The sequence below is a fragment of the Bombina bombina genome, chromosome 3 (genome assembly GCF_027579735.1).
Source record: "Bombina bombina isolate aBomBom1 chromosome 3, aBomBom1.pri, whole genome shotgun sequence".
NCBI classification, from domain to species: Eukaryota; Metazoa; Chordata; class Amphibia; order Anura; family Bombinatoridae; genus Bombina; species Bombina bombina.
In genome coordinates, this window is record NC_069501.1 from 481,885,419 (window position 1) to 481,907,377 (window position 21,959).

The 21,959-nt window shown below is 41.6% G+C and overlaps 1 protein-coding gene across 1 annotated transcript in view; it reads left to right on the top strand.

The window, feature by feature from the left end:
- Positions 1 to 21,959, top strand: part of ACACA (acetyl-CoA carboxylase alpha) — a 1,007,059-nt gene that overhangs the window by 420,863 nt on the left and 564,237 nt on the right. The window contains exon 30 of the mRNA XM_053706820.1: positions 16,078 to 16,221. Within this exon, the coding sequence (XP_053562795.1) occupies positions 16,078 to 16,221 (144 nt within the window). The remainder of the gene's footprint in view (positions 1 to 16,077; positions 16,222 to 21,959) is intronic.

The following is a 21,959-nucleotide window of genomic DNA, read 5'->3' on the forward strand; positions in this document are numbered from 1 at the left end:
AACCTCTTCATTCGATAGATATAAAGCTTTTATCTTGGAAAGTCGTTTTTTTGGTAGCTATTTCCTCGGCTCATAGAGTGTCTGAGCTATCTGCCTTACAATGTGATTCTCCTTATCTGATTTTTCATTCTGATAAGGTAGTCCTGCGTACCAAGCCTGGGTTTTTACCTAAGGTGGTATCTAACAAGAATATCAATCAAGAGATTGTTGTTCCATCCTTGTGTCCCAATCCTTCTTCAAAGAAGGAACGTCTATTACACAATTTGGACGTGGTTCGTGCTTTAAAGTTTTACTTACAAGCTACTAAAGATTTTCGACAAACATCTGCTTTGTTTGTTGTTTACTCTGGACAGAGGAGAGGTCAAAAGGCTTCGGCAACCTCTCTTTCTTTTTGGCTAAGAAGCATAATACGCTTAGCCTATGAGACTGCTGAACAGCAGCCCCCTGAAAGGATTACAGCTCATTCTACTAGAGCTGTGGCTTCCACTTGGGCCTTTAAAAATGAGGCTTCTGTTGAACAGATTTGCAAGGCAGCGACTTGGTCTTCGCTTCATACTTTTTCAAAATTCTACAAATTTGATACTTTTGCTTCTTCGGAGGCTATTTTTGGGAGAAAGGTTTTACAGGCAGTGGTACCTTCTGTTTAAGTACCTGCCTTGTCCCTCCCTTCATCCATGTACTTTAGCTTTGGTATTGGTATCCCACAAGTAATGGATGATCCGTGGACTGGATACACCTTACTAGAGAAAACACAATTTATGCTTACCTGATAAATTTATTTCTCTAGTGGTGTATCCAGTCCACGGCCCGCCCTGTCATTTTAAGGCAGGTTATTTTTAAATTTAAACTACAGTCACCACTGCACCCTATGGTTTCTCCTTTCTCTGCTTGTTTTCGGTCGAATGACTGGATATGGTAGTGAGGGGAGGAGCTATATAACAGCTTTGCTGTGGGTCCTCTTGCAACTTCCTGTTGGGAGTGAGAATATCCCATAAGTAATGGATGATCCGTGGACTGGATACACCACTAGAGAAATAAATTTATCAGGTAAGCATAAATTGTGTTTTTTCCCCACCTGTGGCAAGGTGCTGGAAGTCTTTTTTACCGGTTTTGACATTTTTTTTTCAATCCGGTGTTGCCATTAAGGGGTTAATTGTTTATTTGCATAGCTGTGCAAAGTTACTAAGGCTGTAAGATACTACTGTAAAAATGTCGTTAAGTTTACTGCTTTTTTTACACTGTTTTGCAGAACTTGTGCAGCTTTTTTTCTCTTAAAGGCACAGTACCGTTTTATTTCTAAGTGTTATTTACTTTGATTACAGTGTTTTCCAAGCTTGCTTGTTACATTACTAGCCTGTTTAACATGTCTGACACCAAGGAAAATCCTTGTTCAATATGTTTGGAAGCCATTGTGGAACCCCCTCTTAGAATGTGTCCCAATTGTACTGAAATGTCTATAAATTATAAAGAACATATATTAGCACTTAAAAATAGGGCAATAGATGATTCTCAGTCAGGAGTAAATGAGGGTTCGCCATCTAGCTCTCCCCACTTGTCACAACCAGTAACGCCCACACAAGTGACGCCAAGTACCTCTAGTGCGTCACATTCATTTACTTTACAAGACATGGCCACAGTTATGAATACAACCCTCACTGAGGTTTTATCCAAAGTGCCTGGTTTACAAGGAAAGCGGGACAGCTCTGGGTTAAGGAAAAATGCTGAGCCGTCTCACGCTTTAGTAGCCGTATCTGATGTGCCCTCACAATGCTCTGAAGGGGCGAGGGATTTGTTATCTGAGGGAGAAATTTCTGATTCAGGAAAGACGCTTCCTCAGACAGATTCTGATATGACAGCCTTTAAATTTAAGCTTGAACACCTCCGTTTATTGCTTAGGGAGGTATTAGCAACTCTAGATGATTGTGACCCTATAGTGGTCCCAGAGAAATTGTGTAAAATGGATAGATACTTAGAGGTTCCTGTTTACACTGATGTTTTTCCAGTCCCTAAGAGGATTGTGAATATTATTGCTAAGGAGTGGGATAGACCAGGTATTCCGTTCACTCCCCCTCCTGTTTTTAAGAAAATGTTTCCCATATCTGACACCATAAGGGACTCATGGCAGACAGTTACTAAGGTGGAGGGAGCGATTTCTACTCTGTCTAAGCGTACAACTATACCTATTGAGGACAGTTGTGCTTTCAAAGGTCCTATGGATAAAAAATTAGAGGGTCTCCTGAAGAAAATTTTTGTTCATCAAGGTTTTCTCCAACCTATTGCATGCATTGTTCCTGTAACAGCTGCTTTCTGGTTTGAGGCTCTAGAAGAGGCTCTTCAAATGGAGACTCCATTATAGGAAATTATGGACAGAATTAAGGCCCTTAAGTTGGCTAATTCTTTTATTACAGATGGCGCTTTTCAACTGGCTAAATTAGCGGCAAATAATTCAGGTTTTGCCATTTTAGCACGCAGGGCGTTATGGCTTAAGTCCTGGTCTGCTGATGTGTCATCTAAGTCTAAACTTTTGAGCATTCCTTTCAAGGGTAAGACCCTATTCAGGGCTGAACTGAAAGAGATTATTTAAGACATCACTGGAGGGAAAGGTCATGCCCTCCCTCAGGATAGATCAAATAAGATGAGGACCAAACAAAATAATTTTTGTTCCTTTCGGAACTTTAAGAGTGGTCCCGGTTCAGCTTCCTCTGCTACAAAGCAAGAGGGGAATTTTGTCCAATCCAAGTCAGTCTGGAGACCTAACCAGGCTTGGAACAAGGGTAAACAGGCCAAGAAGCCTGCAGCTGCCTCTAAGACAGCATGAAGGGGTAGCCCCCGATCCGGGACCGGATTTAGTAGGGGGCAGACTCTCTCTCTTCGCTCAGGCTTGGGCAAGAGATGTTCAGGATCCCTGGGCTTTAGAAATTGTGTCCCAGGGATATCTTCTGGAATTCAAGGGCTCCCTTCCAAGGGGGAGATTTCACATTTCTCGATTGTCTGTAAACCAGACAAAGAGAGAGGCGTTCTTACGCTGTGTAGAAGGCCTACATACCATGGGAGTGATCCGCCCAGTCCCAAAAGAGGAACAGGGGCTAGGGTTTTATTCAAACCTGTTTTTGGTTCCCAAGAAAGAGGGAACTTTCAGACCAATCTTGGATCTCAAAATTCTAAACAAGTTCCTCAGAGTTCCATCATTCAAGATGGAGACTATTTGGACTATTCTACCTCTGATCCAGGAGGGTCAATATATGACTACCGTGGACTTAAAGGATGCGTATCTACACATCCCTATTCACAGAGATCATCATCAATTCCTCAGATTCACCTTTCTAAACAGGCATTACCAGTTTGTGGCCCTTCCCTTCGGGTTGGCCACGGCTCCCAGAATTTTCACAAAAGTGCTAGGGTCCCTTCTGGCGGCTCTACGACCACGGGGCATAGCATTGGCGCCTTATCTAGACGACATCTTAATTCAGGCGTCGACTTTCCAGCTTGCCAAGTCTCACACGGGCATCGTGTTGGCTTTTCTGAGATCTCACGGGTGGAAGATGAACATAAAAAAGAATTCTCTCTTCCCTCTTACAAGAGTTTCCTTCCTAGGGACTCTGATAGACTCGGTAGAAATGAAAATATTTCTGATGAAGGTCAGAAAGTTAAAACTCTTAACCACTTGCCGAGCTCTTCATTCCATTCCTCGGCCATCAGTGGCTCAGTGTATGGAGGTAATCGGACTCATGGTAGCGGCAATGGACATAGTTCCTTTTGCCCGCCTACACCTCAGACCACTGCAGCTATGCATGCTCAAACAGTGGAATGGGGATTATGCAGATTTATCTCCTCAACTGCATCTGGACCAGGAGACCAGAGATTCTCTTCTCTGGTGGTTGTCTCAGGAACACCTGTCTCAGGGAATGTGTTAACGCAGGCCAGAGTGGCTCATTGTAACGACAGATGCCAGCCTGCTAGGCTGGGGTGCAGTCTGCAATTCCCAGAAAGCACAGGGCTTATGGTCTCGGGAGGAAGTTCTCCTTCCGATAAACATTCTAGAACTGAGAGCGATATTCAATGCACTTCAGGCGTGGCCTCAGCTTGCTGCGGCCAAATTCATCAGTTTTCAGTCGGACAACATCACGACTGTAGCTTATATTAATCATCAAGGAGGAACAAGGAGTTCTCTAGCGATGATGGAGGTAACCAAAATAATCCGGTGGGCAGAGGATCACTCTTGCCATCTCTCAGCGATCCACATCCCAGGAGTAGAGAACTGGGAGGTGGATTTTCTAGGTCGTCAGACTTTTCATCCGTGGGAGTGGGTACACCATCCTGAGGTATTTGCCCAGCTGATTCAGCTATGGGGCACACCAGAATTGGATCTGATGGCGTCTCGTCAGCATGCCAAACTTCCTCACTATGGGTCCAGGTCCCGGGATCCCAAGGCGGTACTGATAGATGCTCTAGCAGTGCCTTGGTCCTTCAATCTGGCCTATGTATTTCCACTGTTTCCTCTCCTTCCATGTCTGGTTGCCAGAATCAAGCAGGAGAGAGCTTTGGTAATTATGATAGCACCTGCGTGGCCACGCAGGACTTGGTATGCAGACCTAATGGACATGTCCTCGGTTCCACCATGGACTCTGCCAATGAGGCGGGTCCTTCTAATCCAAGGTCCGTTCACGCATCCAAATCTAATTTCTCTGCGTCTGAGATTGAACGCCTAATTCTATCAAAGCGTGGTTTCTCTGAGTCGGTCATTGATACCCTGATTCAGGCTAGAAAGCCTGTCACCAGGAAGATCTATCATAAGATTTGGCGCAAATATCTTTATTGGTGTGAATCCAAAGGTTACTTGTGGAGTAAGATTAGGATTCCTAGAATATTGTCTCTTCTCCAAGAAGGTTTGGAGAAGGGATTATCTGCTAGTTCCCTAAATGGACAAATATCTGCTTTGTCTATTCTACTTCACAAACGTCTGGCAGATGTTGGTCAGAATCAAGCCTGTATTTAAACCTCCGCCATGGAGCCTAAACTTAGTTCTTAAAGTTCTTCAAGGGGTTTCGTTGGAACCTATGCATTCCATAGATATATAAGCTTCTATCTTGGAAAGTTCTGTTTTTAGTAGCTATCTCTTCGGCTCGAAAGTTTCTGAGATATCTGCTTTACAATGTGATTCACCTTACCTTGTTTTCCATGCAGATAAGGTGGTTTTACCAAACCTGGGTTTCTTCCTAAAGTTGTTTCTAATAAGAATATCAATCAAGAGATTGTGGTTCCTTCTTTGTGTCCTAATCCTTCATCTAAGAAGGAACGTCTGTTTCACAATCTTGATGTGGTTCGTTCTTTAAAGTTCTACTTACAAGCAACTAAAGATTTCCGTCAAACATCTTCTTTGATTGTTGTTTATTCTGGTAAACGGAGAGGTCAAAGGCCTACCGCTACCTCTCTTTCCTTTTGGCTGAAAAGCATAATCCGTTTGGCTTATGAGACTGCTGGCCAGCAGCCTCCTGAAAGAATTACTGCTCATTCTACTAGAGCTGTGGCTTCCACATGGGCTTTTAAAAATGAGGCTTCTGTTGAACAGATTTGTAAGGCGGCGACTTGGTCTTCGCTTTTTCAAAATTTTACAAATTCGATACTTTTGCTTCTTCAGAGGCTATTTTTGGGAGAAAGGTTCTACAAGCAGTGGTGCCTTCCTTTTAAGGTCCCTGTCTTGTCCCTCCCTTCATCCGTGTCCTAAAGCTTTGGTATTGGTATCCCACAAGTAAGGATAAATTCGTGGACTCGATACATCTTACAAGAGAAAACATAATTTATGCTTACCTGATAAAAAATTTTCTCTTGTGATGTATCGAGTCCACGGCCCGCCCTGTTTTTTTAAGACAGGCATATATATTTTTATTTTAAAACTTTCAGTCACCACTGCACCCTATAGTTTCTCCTTTTTCTTCCTAGCCTTCAGTCGAATGACTGGGGGGTGGAGCTAAGGGGGGAGCTATATAGACAGCTCTGTTGTGGGTGCTCTCTCTGCCACTTCCTGTAGGGTAGAAGAATATCCCACAAGTAAGGATGAATCCGTGTCTACACCTAACACCCTAACATGAACCCTGAGTCTAAACACCGCTAATCTTACACTTATTAACCCCTAATCTGCCGCCCCCGACATAGCCGACACCTACATTATATTATTAACCCCTAATCTGCCGCTCCGGACACCGCCGCCACCTATATTATCCCTATGAACCCCTACTCTGCTGCCCCCAGCATCGCCGACACCTAGTTTTTATTTATTAACGCCTACTCTGCCCCCCCAATGTCGCCACCACCTAACTACACTATTAATCCCTAATCTGCCGTCGCCGCCACTATAATAAATATATTAATCCCTAAACCTAAGGCTAAGCCTAACCCTAACACCCCCCTAACTTAAATATAATTTAAAATAATCTAAATAAAATTACTGCAGTTAATTAAATTATTCCTATTTAAAACTAAATACTTACCTGTAAAATAAACCCTAAGATAGCTACAATATAACTAATAGTTACATTGTAGCTATCTTAGGGTTTATTTTTATTTTACAGGCAAGTTTGTATTTATTTTAACTAGGCACAATAGTTATTAAATAGTTATTAACTATTTAATAGCTACCTAGTTAAAATAAATACAATTACACCTAACACTACACTATAATTAAATTAATTCCCTAAACTAACTACAATGAAATAAAATTAAATACAATTATCTAAATTACTACACTAAATTACAGAAAATAATAAAATAATTACAATTTTTTAAAACTAATTACACCTACTCTAATCCCCCTAATAAAATAAAAAAGCCCCCCAAAATAATAAAAATCCCTACCCTATACTAAATTACAAATAGCCCTTAAAAGGGCCTTTTGCGGGGCATTGCCCCAAAGTAATCAGCTCTTTTACCTGTAAAAAAAAATACTATACCCCCAACATTAAAACCCACCACCCACACACCCAACCCTACTCTAAAACCCACCCAATCCCCCCCTTTATAAAACCTAACACTACCCCCTTGAAGATCACCCTACCTTGAGACGTCTTCACCCAACCGGGCAGAAGTGGTCCTCCAGATGGCCAGAAGTCTTCATCCTATCCGGGCAGAAGAGGACCTCCAGACGAGCAGAAGTCTTTATCCAGGCGGCATCTTCTATCTTCATCCATCCGGAGCGGAGCGGGTCCATCTTCAAGACATTAGCTGATCCAATCAGCCAATAGGATTGAGCTTGCATTCTATTGGCTGATTGGAACAGCCAATAGAATGCAAGCTCAATCCTATTGGCTGATTGGATCAGCCAATAGGATTTTTTCTACCTTAATTCCGATTGGCTGATAGAATTCTATCAGCCAATCGGAATTGAAGGGACGCCATCTTGGCGTCGGATGTCTTGAAGATGGACCAGCTCCGCTCCAGATGGATGAAGATAGAAGATGCCGCCTGGATGAAGACTTCTGCCCATCTGGAGGTCCTCTTCTGCCCGGATAGGATGAAGACTTCGGACCGTCTGGAGGACCACTTCTGCCCGGTTGGGTGAAGACGTCTCAAGGTTGGGTGATCTTCAAGGGGGTAGTGTTAGGTTTTATTAAAGGGGGATTGGGTGGGTTTTAGATTAGGGTTGGTTGTGTGGGTGGTGGGTTGTAATGTTGGGGGGGTATTGTATTTTCTTCTGTTATGTGTGATCAGTCCACGGGTCATCATTACTTCTGGGATATTATCTGCTCCCCTACAGGAAGTGCAAGAGGATTCACCCAGCAGAGTTGCTATATAGCTCCTCCCCTCTACGTCACCTCCAGTCATTCTCTTGCACCCAAAGACTAGATAGGAGGTGTGAGAGGACTATGGTGATTATACTTAGTTTTTAGAACTTCAATCAAAAGTTTGTTATTTTACAATAGCACCGGAGCGTGTTATTACCTCTCTGGCAGAGTTTGAAGAAGAATCTACCAGAGTTTTTCTTATGATTTTAACCGGAGTAGTTAAGATCATATTGCTGTTTCTCGGCCATCTGAGGGAGGTAAAGACTTCAGATCAGGGGACAGCGGGCAGTTGATTCTGCATTGAGGTATGTAGCAGTTTTTATTTTCTGAATGGAATTGATGAAAAAATCCTGCCATACCGTTATAATGAACATGTATGTATACTCTACACTTTAGTATTCTGGGGATGGTATTTCACCGGAATTACTCTGTAAAAGTACATTAAACCTTTTATTAGGTATTTTTCATGTTAAACGTTTTTGCTGGAATGTAGAATCGTTTGCATTAATGAGGTACTGAGTGAATAAGTATTTGGGCATTATTTTTCCACTTGGCAGTTTGCTTGTGTTAATTATGACAGTTTCGTTTCTCTCTCACTGCTGTGTGTGAGAGGGAGGGGCCGTTTTTGGCGCTCTTTGCTACGCATCAAAAATTTCCAGTCAGTTTTTCTGCATGATCCGGTTCATCTCTAACAGAACTCAGGGGTCTTCAAACTTCTTTGAAGGGAGGTAGATTCTCTCAGCAGAGCTGTGAGACTTATATAGTGACTGTGATTTAAAACGTTGCTCTGTAATTTTTATGTTTAAAATTTAATTAGTGTTATTTTACTGATGGGAACAAACCTTTGCTAAAAAGTTGTGTTGTTTGTTAAGAGTGATGCTATAACTGTTTTTCAGTTCATTATTTCAACTGTCATTTAATCGTTTAGTGCTTCTTGAGGCACAGTACGTTTTTATTAAATAAAATTGTAACCGAGTTGCATGTTTATTGCTAGTGTGTTAAACATGTCTGATTCAGAGGAAGATACCTGTGTCATTTGTTCCAATGCCAAGGTGGAGCCCAATAGAAATTTATGTACTAACTGTATTGATGCTACCTTAAATAAAAGCCAATCTGTACAAATTGAACAAATTTCACCAAACAGCGAGGGGAGAGTTATGCCGACTAACTCGCCTCACGTGTCAGTACCTGCATCTCCCGCCCGGGAGGTGCGTGATATTATGGCGCCTAGTACATCTGGGCAGCCATTACAGATAACATTACAAGATATGGCTACTGTTATGACTGAAGTTTTGGCTAAATTACCAGAACTAAGAGGCAAGCGTGATCACTCTGGGGTGAGAACAGAGTGCGCTGATAATTCTAGGGCCATGTCTGATACTGCGTCACAGCTTGCAGAGCATGAGGACGGAGAGCTTCATTCTGTAGGTGACGGTTCTGATCCAAACAGATTGGATTCAGATATTTCAAATTTTAAATTTAAATTGGAAAACCTCCGTGTATTACTAGGGGAGGTCTTAGCAGCTCTCAACGATTGTAACGCTGTTGCAATACCAGAGAAAATGTGTAGGTTGGATAAATACTTTGCGGTACCGGCGAGTACTGACGTTTTTCCTATACCTAAGAGATTAACTGAAATTGTTACTAAGGAGTGGGATAGACCCGGTGTACCGTTCTCACCCCCTCCAATATTTAGAAAGATGTTTCCAATAGACGCCACCACACGGGACTTATGGCAAACGGTCCCTAAGGTGGAGGGAGCAGTTTCTACTTTAGCTAAGCGTACCACTATCCCGGTGGAGGATAGCTGTGCTTTTTCAGATCCTATGGATAAAAAATTAGAGGGTTACCTTAAGAAAATGTTTGTTCAACAAGGTTTTATATTACAACCCCTTGCATGCATCGCGCCGATCACGGCTGCGGCAGCATTTTGGATTGAGTCTCTGGAAGAGAACCTTAGTTCAGCTACGCTGGACGACATTACGGACAGGCTTAGAGTCCTTAAACTAGCTAATTCATTCATTTCGGAGGCCGTAGTACATTTAACCAAACTTACGGCTAAGAATTCAGGATTCGCCATTCAGGCACGCAGGGCGCTGTGGCTAAAATCCTGGTCGGCTGATGTAACTTCTAAGTCCAAATTACTTAATATACCTTTCAAGGGGCAAACTTTATTTGGGCCCGGTTTGAGAGAAATTATTGCTGACATTACAGGAGGTAAGGGCCACGCTCTACCTCAAGACAAAGCCAAAGCTAAGGCTAGACAGTCTAATTTTCGTCCCTTTCGGAATTTCAAAGCAGGAGCAGCGCCAACTTCCACTGCACCAAAACAGGGAGGAGCTGTTGCTCGTTACAGACAAGGCTGGAAGCCTAACCAGTCCTGGAACAAGGGCAAGCAGGCCAGTAAACCTGCTGCTGCCCCAAAGACAGCATGAACCGAGGGCCCCCGATCCGGGACCGGATCTAGTGGGGGGCAGACTCTCTCTCTTCGCCCAGGCTTGGGCAAGAGATGTCCAGGATCCCTGGGCGCTAGAGATCATATCTCAGGGATACCTTCTAGACTTCAAATTCTCTCCTCCAAGAGGGAGATTTCATCTGTCAAGGTTGTCAACAAACCAAATAAAGAAGGACGCGTTTCTACGCTGTGTACAAGATCTATTATTAATGGGAGTGATCCATCCGGTTCCGCGGTCGGAACAAGGACAAGGGTTTTACTCAAACCTGTTTGTGGTTCCCAAAAAAGAGGGAACTTTCAGGCCAATCTTGGATTTAAAGATCCTAAACAAATTCCTAAGAGTTCCATCGTTCAAAATGGAAACTATTCGGACAATCTTACCCATGATCCAAGAGGGTCAGTACATGACCACAGTGGATTTAAAGGATGCTTATCTTCACATACCGATTCACAAAGATCATTACCGGTATCTAAGGTTTGCCTTCTTAAACAGGCATTACCAGTTTGTAGCCCTTCCATTCGGATTGGCTACGGCTCCAAGAATCTTTACAAAGGTTCTGGGTGCCCTTCTGGCGGTACTAAGACCGCGAGGAATTTCGGTAGCTCCGTACCTAGACGACATTCTGATACAAGCTTCAAGCTTTCAAACTGCCAAGTCTCATACAGAGTTAGTTCTGGCATTTCTAAGGTCGCATGGATGGAAAGTGAACGAAAAGAAGAGTTCTCTCTTTCCTCTCACAAGAGTTCCATTCTTGGGGACTCTTATAGATTCTGTAGAAATGAAGATTTATCTGACAGAAGACAGATTAACAAAGCTTCTAAATGCATGCCGTGTCCTTCATTCCATTCAACTCCCGTCAGTAGCTCAATGCATGGAGGTGATCGGCTTAATGGTAGCAGCAATGGACATAGTTCCCTTTGCACGCCTACATCTCAGACCGCTGCAATTGTGCATGCTGAGTCAGTGGAATGGGGATTACTCAGATTTGTCCCCCACTCTGAATCTGGATCAAGAGACCAGAAGCTCTCTTCTATGGTGGCTTTCTCGGCCACATCTGTCCAGGGGGATGCCGTTCAGCAGGCCGGACTGGACAATTGTAACAACAGACGCCAGCCTTCTAGGTTGGGGCGCTGTCTGGAATTCTCTGAAGGCTCAGGGACAATGGAGTCAGGAGGAAAGTCTCCTGCCAATAAACATTCTGGAATTGAGAGCAGTTCTCAATGCCCTTCTAGCTTGGCCCCAGTTAAAGACTCGGGGGTTCATCAGGTTTCAGTCGGACAACATCACGACTGTAGCTTACATCAACCATCAAGGAGGGACAAGAAGCTCCCTAGCAATGATAGAAGTATCAAAGATAATTCGCTGGGCAGAGTCTCACTCTTGCCACCTGTCAGCAATCCACATCCCGGGAGTGGAGAACTGGGAGGCGGATTTCTTGAGTCGCCAGACTCTTCATCCGGGGGAGTGGGAACTTCATCCGGAGGTCTTTGCCCAAATACTTCAACGTTGGGGCAAACCAGAGATAGATCTCATGGCGTCTCGCCAGAACGCCAAACTTCCTCGCTACGGATCCAGATCCAGGGATCCGGGAGCGGTTCTGATAGATGCTTTGACAGCACCTTGGAACTTCAGGATGGCTTATGTGTTTCCACCCTTCCCACTGCTTCCTCGATTGATTGCCAAAATCAAACAGGAGAGAGCATCAGTGATTCTAATAGCGCCTGCATGGCCGCGCAGGACTTGGTATGCAGATCTAGTGGACATGTCATCCTGTCCGCCTTGGTCTCTACCTCTAAGACAGGACCTTCTGATTCAGGGTCCATTCAAACATCAAAGTCTAACTTCTCTGAAGCTGACTGCTTGGAAATTGAACGCTTGATTTTATCAAAACGTGGTTTTTCCGAGTCGGTTATTGATACCCTGATACAGGCTAGGAAGCCTGTTACCAGAAAGATTTACCATAAAATATGGCGTAAATACCTATACTGGTGTGAATCCAAAGATTACTCCTGGAGTAAGGTTAGGATTCCTAGGATATTGTCTTTTCTACAAGAAGGTTTAGAAAAGGGTTTATCGGCTAGCTCATTAAAGGGACAGATCTCAGCTCTGTCCATCTTGTTACACAGGCGTCTGTCAGAAAATTCAGACATCCAGGCCTTTTGTCAGGCTTTAGCTAGGATCAAGCCTGTGTTTAAAACTGTTGCTCCGCCATGGAGTTTAAACTTAGTTCTTAACGTTTTACAGGGTGTTCCGTTTGAACCCCTTCATTCCATTGATATAAAATTGTTATCTTGGAAAGTTCTATTTTTAATGGCTATTTCCTCGGCTCGAAGAGTCTCTGAGTTATCAGCCCTACATTGTGATTCTCCTTATCTGATCTTTCACTCAGACAAGGTAGTTCTGCGTACTAAACCTGGGTTCTTACCTAAGGTAGTCACTAACAGGAATATCAATCAAGAGATTGTTGTTCCATCCTTGTGTCCAAATCCTTCTTCAAAGAAGGAACGTCTTCTACACAATCTGGATGTAGTTCGTGCCCTCAAGTTCTACTTGCAGGCAACTAAAGATTTTCGCCAAACTTCTTCCCTGTTTGTCGTTTATTCTGGACAAAGGAGAGGTCAAAAAGCTTCTGCTACCTCTCTCTCTTTTTGGCTTCGTAGCATAATACGTTTAGCCTATGAGACTGCTGGACAGCAGCCTCCTGAAAGAATTACAGCTCATTCCACTAGAGCTGTGGCTTCCACTTGGGCCTTTAAGAATGAGGCCTCTGTTGAACAGATTTGCAAGGCTGCAACTTGGTCTTCGCTTCATACTTTTTCAAAATTTTACAAATTTGACACTTTTGCTTCTTCGGAGGCTATTTTTGGGAGAAAGGTTCTTCAGGCAGTGGTTCCTTCTGTATAATGAGCCTGCCTATCCCTCCCGTCATCCGTGTACTTTTGCTTTGGTATTGGTATCCCAGAAGTAATGATGACCCGTGGACTGATCACACATAACAGAAGAAAAAATAATTTATGCTTACCTGATAAATTCCTTTCTTCTGTTGTGTGATCAGTCCACGGCCCGCCCTGTTTTTTAAGGCAGGTACATATTTTTTAAATTATAATTCAGTCACCACTACACCCTTGGCTTCTCCTTTCTCGTTGGTCTTTGGTCGAATGACTGGAGGTGACGTAGAGGGGAGGAGCTATATAGCAACTCTGCTGGGTGAATCCTCTTGCACTTCCTGTAGGGGAGCAGATAATATCCCAGAAGTAATGATGACCCGTGGACTGATCACACAACAGAAGAAAGGAATTTATCAGGTAAGCATAAATTATGTTTTTTTTTTTTACTGGTAAAAGAGCTGATTACTTTGGGGCAATGCCCCGCAAAAAGCCCTTTTAAGGGCTATTTGTAATTTAGTATATGGTAGTTATTTTTATTATTTTTGGGGACTTTTTTATTTTATTAGGGGGATTAGATTAGGTATAATTAGTTTAATTTTTTTTAATTTTTTTCTGTAATTTAGTGTTTTTTTTCGTAATTTAGTTTATTTAATTTAATTGTAATTAATTGTATTTAATTTAGGTAATTTATTTAATTGTAGTGTAGTGTTAGGTGTAATTGTATCTTAGGTTAGGTTTTATTTTACAGGTATATTTGTATTTATTTTAACTAGGAAGTTATTAAATAGTTAATATCTAATTAATAACTATTGTACCTAGTTAAAATAAATGCAAACTTGCCTGTAAAATAAAAATAAACCCTAAGCTAGCTACAATGTAACTGTTATATTGTAGCTATCTTAAGGTTGATTTTATAGGTAAGTATTTAATTTTAAATAGGAATAATTTATTTAATTGTAGTAATTTTATTTCAATTTATTTAAATTATATTTAAGTTAGGGGGTTAGGGTTAGATTTAGATTTAGGGGTTAATAAAATTAATATAGTGGCGGCGACGTTGTGGGCGGCAGATTACGGGCTAATAAATGTAGGTGGGGGCGGCAATGTTAGGGCCGGCAGATTAGGGGTTAATAATATTTAACTAGTGTTTGCGAGGCGGGAGTGCGGCGGTTTAGGGGTTAATACATTTATTGAAGTGGCGGCGATGTCTGGTTAGGCAGATTAGGGGTTAAAAAATGTATTATAGTGTTTGCGATGTGGGGGGCCTCGATTAGGGGTTAATAGGTAGTTTATGGGTGTTAGTGTACTTTTTAGCACTTTAGTTAAGAGTTTTATGTTACAGCGTTAGCCCATAAAACTCTTAACTACTGACTTTTAAATGCGGTACGAGTCTTGACAGGAGAGGGTGTACCGCTCACTTTTTCCAAGACTCGTAATACCAGCGTTAGGAAAAGCCCATTGAAAAAATAGGATACGCAATTTTCATAAGTGGATTTGCGGATTGCTTGAGTCGCGGAAAAAAAGTGAGCGGTACACCTGTACCTGCCAGACTCGTAATACCAGCGGGCGTTAAAAAGCAGCGTTGGGACCTCTCAACGCTGCTTTTTAAGGCTAACGCAAGACTCATAATCTAAAATTAGCGCACTGTACACATAATAACATATATAGACCCAGCTTGGCTTATACATTGTATGGCCTGTTTGTAAAATGAACCAAAGATTTTCTTGGTTATGGATTCTCAATAATCTACTGGCTGCCAGAGAGGGTTGCAATAGATTAAAGGACATTCAACACCTGTTGCTTCTGTGTAAAAAAATTAAATAAATAAAATTGTGTTTTGTCCCACGCTCCCTCGAGAGACCAAAAAGCAAACCCTTTAACCTAGGTTTTCAAAGGGCTGCAGATTGCTTAAACCAGCTATTTGATTTGCAGGTTAAATAATGTGTTTTTTGGTCTCTAGGGAATGTGGGACAAAACACAATTTTTACACAAAAGCAAAAGGTGTTTAATGCCCTTTTAAGGTTAAAGTGATGGTAAATCCTAGCATTTGTGAAACACTAGGATTTACCAGTGCAACAAATAAAGGGGACTTTTAGTCATGAAGTATAAAATTCTTCATGTTGAAAGTTCCTTTATTTGTTTGCAGCGTTCACCTCGCTGAACGCATCAGGCCGCCCACGGCAGGACCCTAATTCGCACTATAAAAAGTATAATCATTAGAATGTTTATTTATGGTTCTGGAACATTATATGAAATGATTAATTGCACACATAATTAATTGACATTACACATTAATCTGTCATAATTTGTTAGAACGTAACTTTTGCACTACTCACCTTGAAACTCTGTCTTGTGTGTGTATGTATGTATGTGTATATATATACATATATATGTGTTTGTGTGTGTATATATATATATATATATATAAAAAATATATATGTGTGTGTGTATATATATATATATATATATATATATATAAAACTCTGACAGTATATCATTGAAACTTTGTCTTGTGTATGTATGTGTTTATATATATATATAAATATTTATATATATATATATATATATATATATATATATATATATATATATTGTTGATTTTGTATTTACCTTAATTGCTGTCTTGAAAAAGGCTGAAATCGCAGCCGAAACATTGACATGCTGTATTTTTAAGGAATTAAGATTACTTACTTTAAAAACAAATCCTGTGAGTGCATTTACATGGACAAAATGGTGGATATTAATATGTATATTTATATATGTGTGTGTATATATATATATATATATATATATATATATATACTGTGTGTATATATATATATATATATATATATATACATACACATATATATATATATATATATATATATTGAGCTGGGATATTATTATGGTGTGTGCCCTTTGCTTTGCTAAAATTGGATTTTGTTCTAATTATTTTTTTTTCTTCCTATAAAGAATGTCATTTTCATCCAATCTTAACCACTATGGGATGGTCCACGTTGCCAGTGTTAGTGATGTCCTTTTTGACACATCCTTTACGCCACCTTGTCAAAGGATGGGCGGTATGGTTGCATTCCGGACCTTCAATGATTTTGTCAGGTATGTTAGTCTTTTCTTCCTTAAAATATGATGCATATTGTTTTTCCTAAATTGTGCGTTACATTTTTCCCTTCTCTGTATGACTTCGGTTATGCCAATCTCTTGTAAGTATGATCACCATTTATTTAAGAGTTAAAGTTAAAGAGCTTCAATCAAGAGGCAGTAGAGAAACTGTGCTAAAACACATACACACACATACACACACGCATATATATATATATACATATATATATATATATATATATATATATTATATAATATATAAAGAGAACAGAGGTAGAGATACAATATTGGTTACTTGTATTGACAATGGAGAAAAGAACACTGTCGCCCTGCAGTGTGGAGGAAGTTTCACACCTGAGGATCCGGTACTGCAAATGGGATTCACAGGGGAAGGCGTCCGCATAGGAAGAGGAAACAGTAAATTCTCCTTACAGGTAAACAGTAAAAGGACAGTCCTTTCAAGTGGAGGATAGACACTATGCACAAGCCGTATTAAAATGATAGAACATTTATTGGATATACATTTAAAGTTTGAAACTCACAAAAGATACAAAGGATATACATCATCTGACGCATTTCACGCCCCACTGGCGCTTTCTCAAAGATATCCTTAGGAAGGGTATCTACCCTTCGAGATGGGACTGCATTTTTAAGTAGTCTTGTCAGCCTGTGAGTGAGAGCATTGATGAAAGTTAGAGTCTGAAGATGCAGGGAGAGTCTTTCGGCAAAACCATCCAGACTCATATTAACAGCTCCTAAGCAATCAGTGTTGACGAGTTTCGCTGCCTGCTTTTCTTCTCTCAAGTCCATGTAAGAAGCAACGCTACAGTCTGTCAAACTGGAAGGACCATGTTTTCTGTTCCACGGCATAGATTGCGATAAGATCGTTTCATTTTTTATATATATGTTAACGATAGAAGGCAGGGTCACAGTAGGACTCCTTTTATCTTTATGTGTAGAGATGTTTGGGCTCATAGGCTGATCGGAACGTACAGGTTAATTTTTTTATTTTTTATTATTCATATTTGAGAGCTGCGCAGTTTTATTAAGCTGCCGCACTTTTCCTTAGCAGGAGCGGTCCTGCATGACGCACTGTGTGACCGGGAGTGGTCACGTTTTTTCCATTTCCTATTCTTGACCGAATGTCTGCGGAGAGGAGCAGGTTTCTCTATCTGTCTGGGTCATAGGAGGTGGTGAGTGCCCCAGCCTTTGGGGGTATATTTTTTTCTATAATTTAAATTAGACGAGTTATGGAGGATTCTGATAACTTAGAGGGGGATCCCTCTAATACAGAATTTGATACTGGTGTATATTGTGAGGAGGCCCGGGTAGTGCAGCCCACTCAATTATGTTCCGTATGCTGCATCAGGGTGTTCTCATCAACCAATGTTAATATGTTAGAGACCACTGAGCTTTCTGCCTCTGAGGATTCCTCGTCCCGTGAGGTGTGTTCCCTAGAATCTTCTGTTCCTACACATGCAGTTTCCCCGGGTACCGCTGATCCTTCGCCTGAAGGGGGCTTTTTTCCACCAGATGTTACTGTGCAGTTCCGCATGGCCATCTCTACGGCCTTAGCGATTTTGCCTCTTCCTGCTACGTGCAAGCAAGAGGTTAATCCATGTACTCCTGCCCAGGGACCGTCGTGTAAATTGACGATTGTATCCGATCAGTCATCTGGGGATGCAGTTCCCTCTGAGGGTTCAGAGGTAGGACCTCCAGGGTCGGAGTCTGCTGTTTTGATTCCTCCGACTGAAGAGGATTCAGCATCTAGATTTAGAATGGCACGCCTGCGCTTGCTTCTGAGAGAAGTTTTGGCAATGTTAGAGATTCCTAGTACTGAGCTTTCAGTCGAGTCTCAGTCCTCTAAATCAGATAGCGATCTTGATTAGACTGGTGTAGAAGGATGTAGATCCTATTTCGTATGTGTATATATATATATATATATATATACAGATATTTATTTTTAGAATCCCAGTTCCGAGCTCTATAGGGGGGTTTATGTCGTATGACAGGCAGGACCTGTTTTTGCACATTCCTTCTTGGCTACCACTTTTTGTGCACTTGCATATTTTCCTTTTCTAGTCCATTTCAGGATAGTTTTTTGTTTAGAGCTCTTAGTTGTTGTAGAAACTCTTTTTAGGAAGACGTTTCGTCATATGGGATATTAGATACGGACGACTTTGGTTGTCGTAAATTCTGGATACTTCTGTGGAAGCATCTCGGTCTCAGTTCGAGGTGATGGTTCCCTCAATATTTTCGAGACAGTTTTAAGACATGGAGTTTATACTTCATTATCTGGATTATTCTCAGTTTTCTAGCATAAGATGGAACTTCAGAATTTTCCTTGAGTTTCTCTGGCAGATATGTCTGTTAAGTCTGCTCTTTCCTTCTACTCTAGAGGAGTTATTTCCGTATTGACCTGAGCTATTCCGGTTAAGTCCAGGCAGAGCAGGTTCATCTAACCAAGATTACAGGAAGGACCTGTTTTAGGTACTATCTTGGATGGACGCTTGATTCTGAATCATATAGGATCCAGGGGTCCTAGAGGCCGGAGCTAGGCTTTACATCCAGCCTTTCTGGGCAGTTTTTCTTTTGGCAGAGAGAGGGAAGCTTTTCAGGTGACTTTTGGAGTCATTGTCCCGGTACCTATCGCAGTGTGAGAATATTTTCATACCACTGTTGTTTCATGGTCCATTAAAGGGAGGGGTCTCCCATCCTATTTGGGTTCTATGGTACTTAAGCAGAGCTTATCATGTCTCATTTTTGGGGGAGAATATAAGGGTCTCTCTTTTGTTTGGGAGGAACACTGTAGGATCACTGTCGAGAAGGATATCTTTCCTTGTTCATTCCTTATTTTGGTTAAAATCCTGTTCTTATGGACCGTCTCTTCCAGTTAACCTCGTTTCTGATCCTAGTTTTTTTTTGGGGGGATCTGTCTGTTAGAAGACTTGTAGAGTTTTTCATCTGTCTTCTTTGATCCTCAAAGATGGATCTAGACCAGAGTTCTCTGGTATAGGCAATAGGGTGGTTCCCTTGTTGAAGTAAGAATTTACTTCATCAGGTTGTGCCCTCCAGACCCTATTCAGGCCATCGCTGGCTCTGTGGTGTGGGTGATGTTTTTGTCCTGGGGCCCTTCTTGGCTTTCTTTCCTTTGACAGGTCTCATCTTAGCCGAGGCCGAGACATTGGTATTGCGCCTGTTTTGAATCTGTCTTAACAGATTTACCTGGAATACCGATTGGGAGAATCGCTCTCCAGTGTCCTTGTCCAGATCTCCCTGTCCTGAGGGACATTTCCCTTAGCTCTCCCGGGGGGCGGTTTTGACTTAAGTCGCAAGCCTGTTTTAAAAGTTTGAATCTTTAAAAGAAAAGTATTCAACCCAAACTAATAAATTCCCTATGCAAGAGATTAAAAATTCAATCTGAAATTGCTTCAATGGTTTATTTCACAACACAAAGGTTTCTATCCGAAGGTTTTCGGATGTTTGTATCTGAATGGGGACGCCAATCGAGAATCTCAGGATGTCCGTACCTTTACCAGGTTACCCATTAATGGGTCGTAGTTCAGGGATGCTCAGGCCAAGCTAATGGATCATTAGCGGTGCCTTGGAGATTCAATACAACTTTTTTCTTCTTCTGCCTTATCACTCTTTCTCGAGTGATGGCTCGATCCTAGCAGGAGCAGGTGCCAGTGAGACTGATTGCTCTGTTTGTGACCGTGAGATCGTGTTCGCGGTCTAGGGGTTTTGCCTCCATGGGGGTTACCTTGTCGCAGGGATCTGCTGGGTCAAGGCCCCTTTTGCTTCATCGAATCTTATTCCGCTGAGGCGGACTGCGAAAGGTTGCTTGGTCTTAACCGAGAGAAGGTTTTTTTCTGAGAGGTTATAGTCCTCTCTTTCAGTGCGTAAGCTGATACCTCGTAATCTGTCATAGGTGTGGAGGACCCCTTCTGTTGGGAAGAGCAAGCTTCGTCCTGGCACTCTATTTTGGCCTGCCAGGGTTCCCTTTTTTTTCCCTCCAGGATGATCTGGAGAAGGGCCTTCTTAGCTAGTTACTTGTTGGGACAGTTTTCTGGGCCCTGTTTGTTTCTTCTGCTCTAGAGGCTCGGTAAGCTTCCGGGCGTACAGTTTTTTTGATAGGGCTCTGACTGCGTTTAGGCAGGTGAGTCAATCTGATGCTCTTTCTTGGAGCTTGGATCTTATTTTTAGGGTGTTACATCGAACTACTTTTGTACCTATGCAGGAGGTGGTCTTTGAATTTTATCTTTAATGATCTACTCCATCTGTAAATTGCTTCTATGTGCAATAGTCTCTGTGTTGCAACCTTGCAATACGTACTCCTTATTGGGGTTTCCTCTATAATAAGGCTGTTCTACAACCCTAGTTAGGTTTTCTTCCAAAGGTTGTGTCCATTTGTGACTTCAATTGAGAGATTGTGGTCTTTTTTATATGTCCTATTCCTTCTCTAGAGGGAAAAGGTTTTCTCTTTTCTCCAACATAGGTGTGTCCGGTCCACGGCGTCATCCTTACTTGTGGGATATTCTCTTCCCCAACAGGAAATGGCAAAGAGCCCAGCAAAGCTGGTCACATGATCCCTCCTAGGCTCCGCCTACCCCAGTCATTCTCTTTGCCGTTGTACAGGCAACATCTCCACGGAGATGGCTTAGAGTTTTTTAGTGTTTAACTGTAGTTTTTTATTATTCAATCAAGAGTTTGTTATTTTGAAATAGTGCTGGTATGTACTATTTACTCAGAAACAGAAAAGAGATGAAGATTTCTGTTTGTATGAGGAAAATGATTTTAGCAACCGTAACTAAAATCCATGGCTGTTCCACACAGGACTGTTGAGAGCAATTAACTTCAGTTGGGGGAACAGTGTGCAGTCTCTTGCTGCTTGAGGTATGACACATTCTAACAAGACGATGTAATGCTGGAAGCTGTCATTTTCCCTATGGGATCCGGTAAGCCATGTTTATTACGATCGTAAATAAGGGCTTCACAAGGGCTTATTAAGACTGTAGACTTTTCTGGGCTAAATCGATTCATTATTAACACATATTTAGCCTTGAGGAATCATTTTATCTGAGTATTTTGATATAATAATATCGGCAGGCACTGTATTAGACACCTTATTTCTTAGGGGCTTTCCCAAAGCATAAGCAGAGCCTCATTTTCGCGCCGGTGTGGCGCACTTGTTTTTGAGAGGCATGGCATGCAGTCGCATGTGAGAGGAGCTCTGATACTTAGAAAAGACTTTCTGAAGGCGTCATTTGGTATCGTATTCCCCTTTGGGTTTGGTTGGGTCTCAGCAAAGCAGATACCATGGACTGTAAAGGGGTTAAAGCTTAAAACGGCTCCGGTTCCGTTATTTTAAGGGTTAAAGCTTCCAAATTTGGTGTGCAATATTTTTAAGGCTTTAAGACACTGTGGTGAAAATTTGGTGAATTTTGAACAATTCCTTCATGTTTTTTCGCAATTGCAGTAATAAAGTGTGTTCAGTTTAAAATTTAAAGTGACAGTAACGGTTTTATTTTAAAACGTTTTTTGTACTTTCTTATCAAGTTTATGCCTGTTTAACATGTCTGAACTACCAGATAGACTGTGTTCTGAATGTGGGGAAGCCAGAATTCCTATTCATTTAAATAAATGTGATTTATGTGATAATAACAATGATGCCCAAGATGATTCCTCAAGTGAGGGGAGTAAGCATGGTACTGCATCATTCCCTCCTTCGTCTA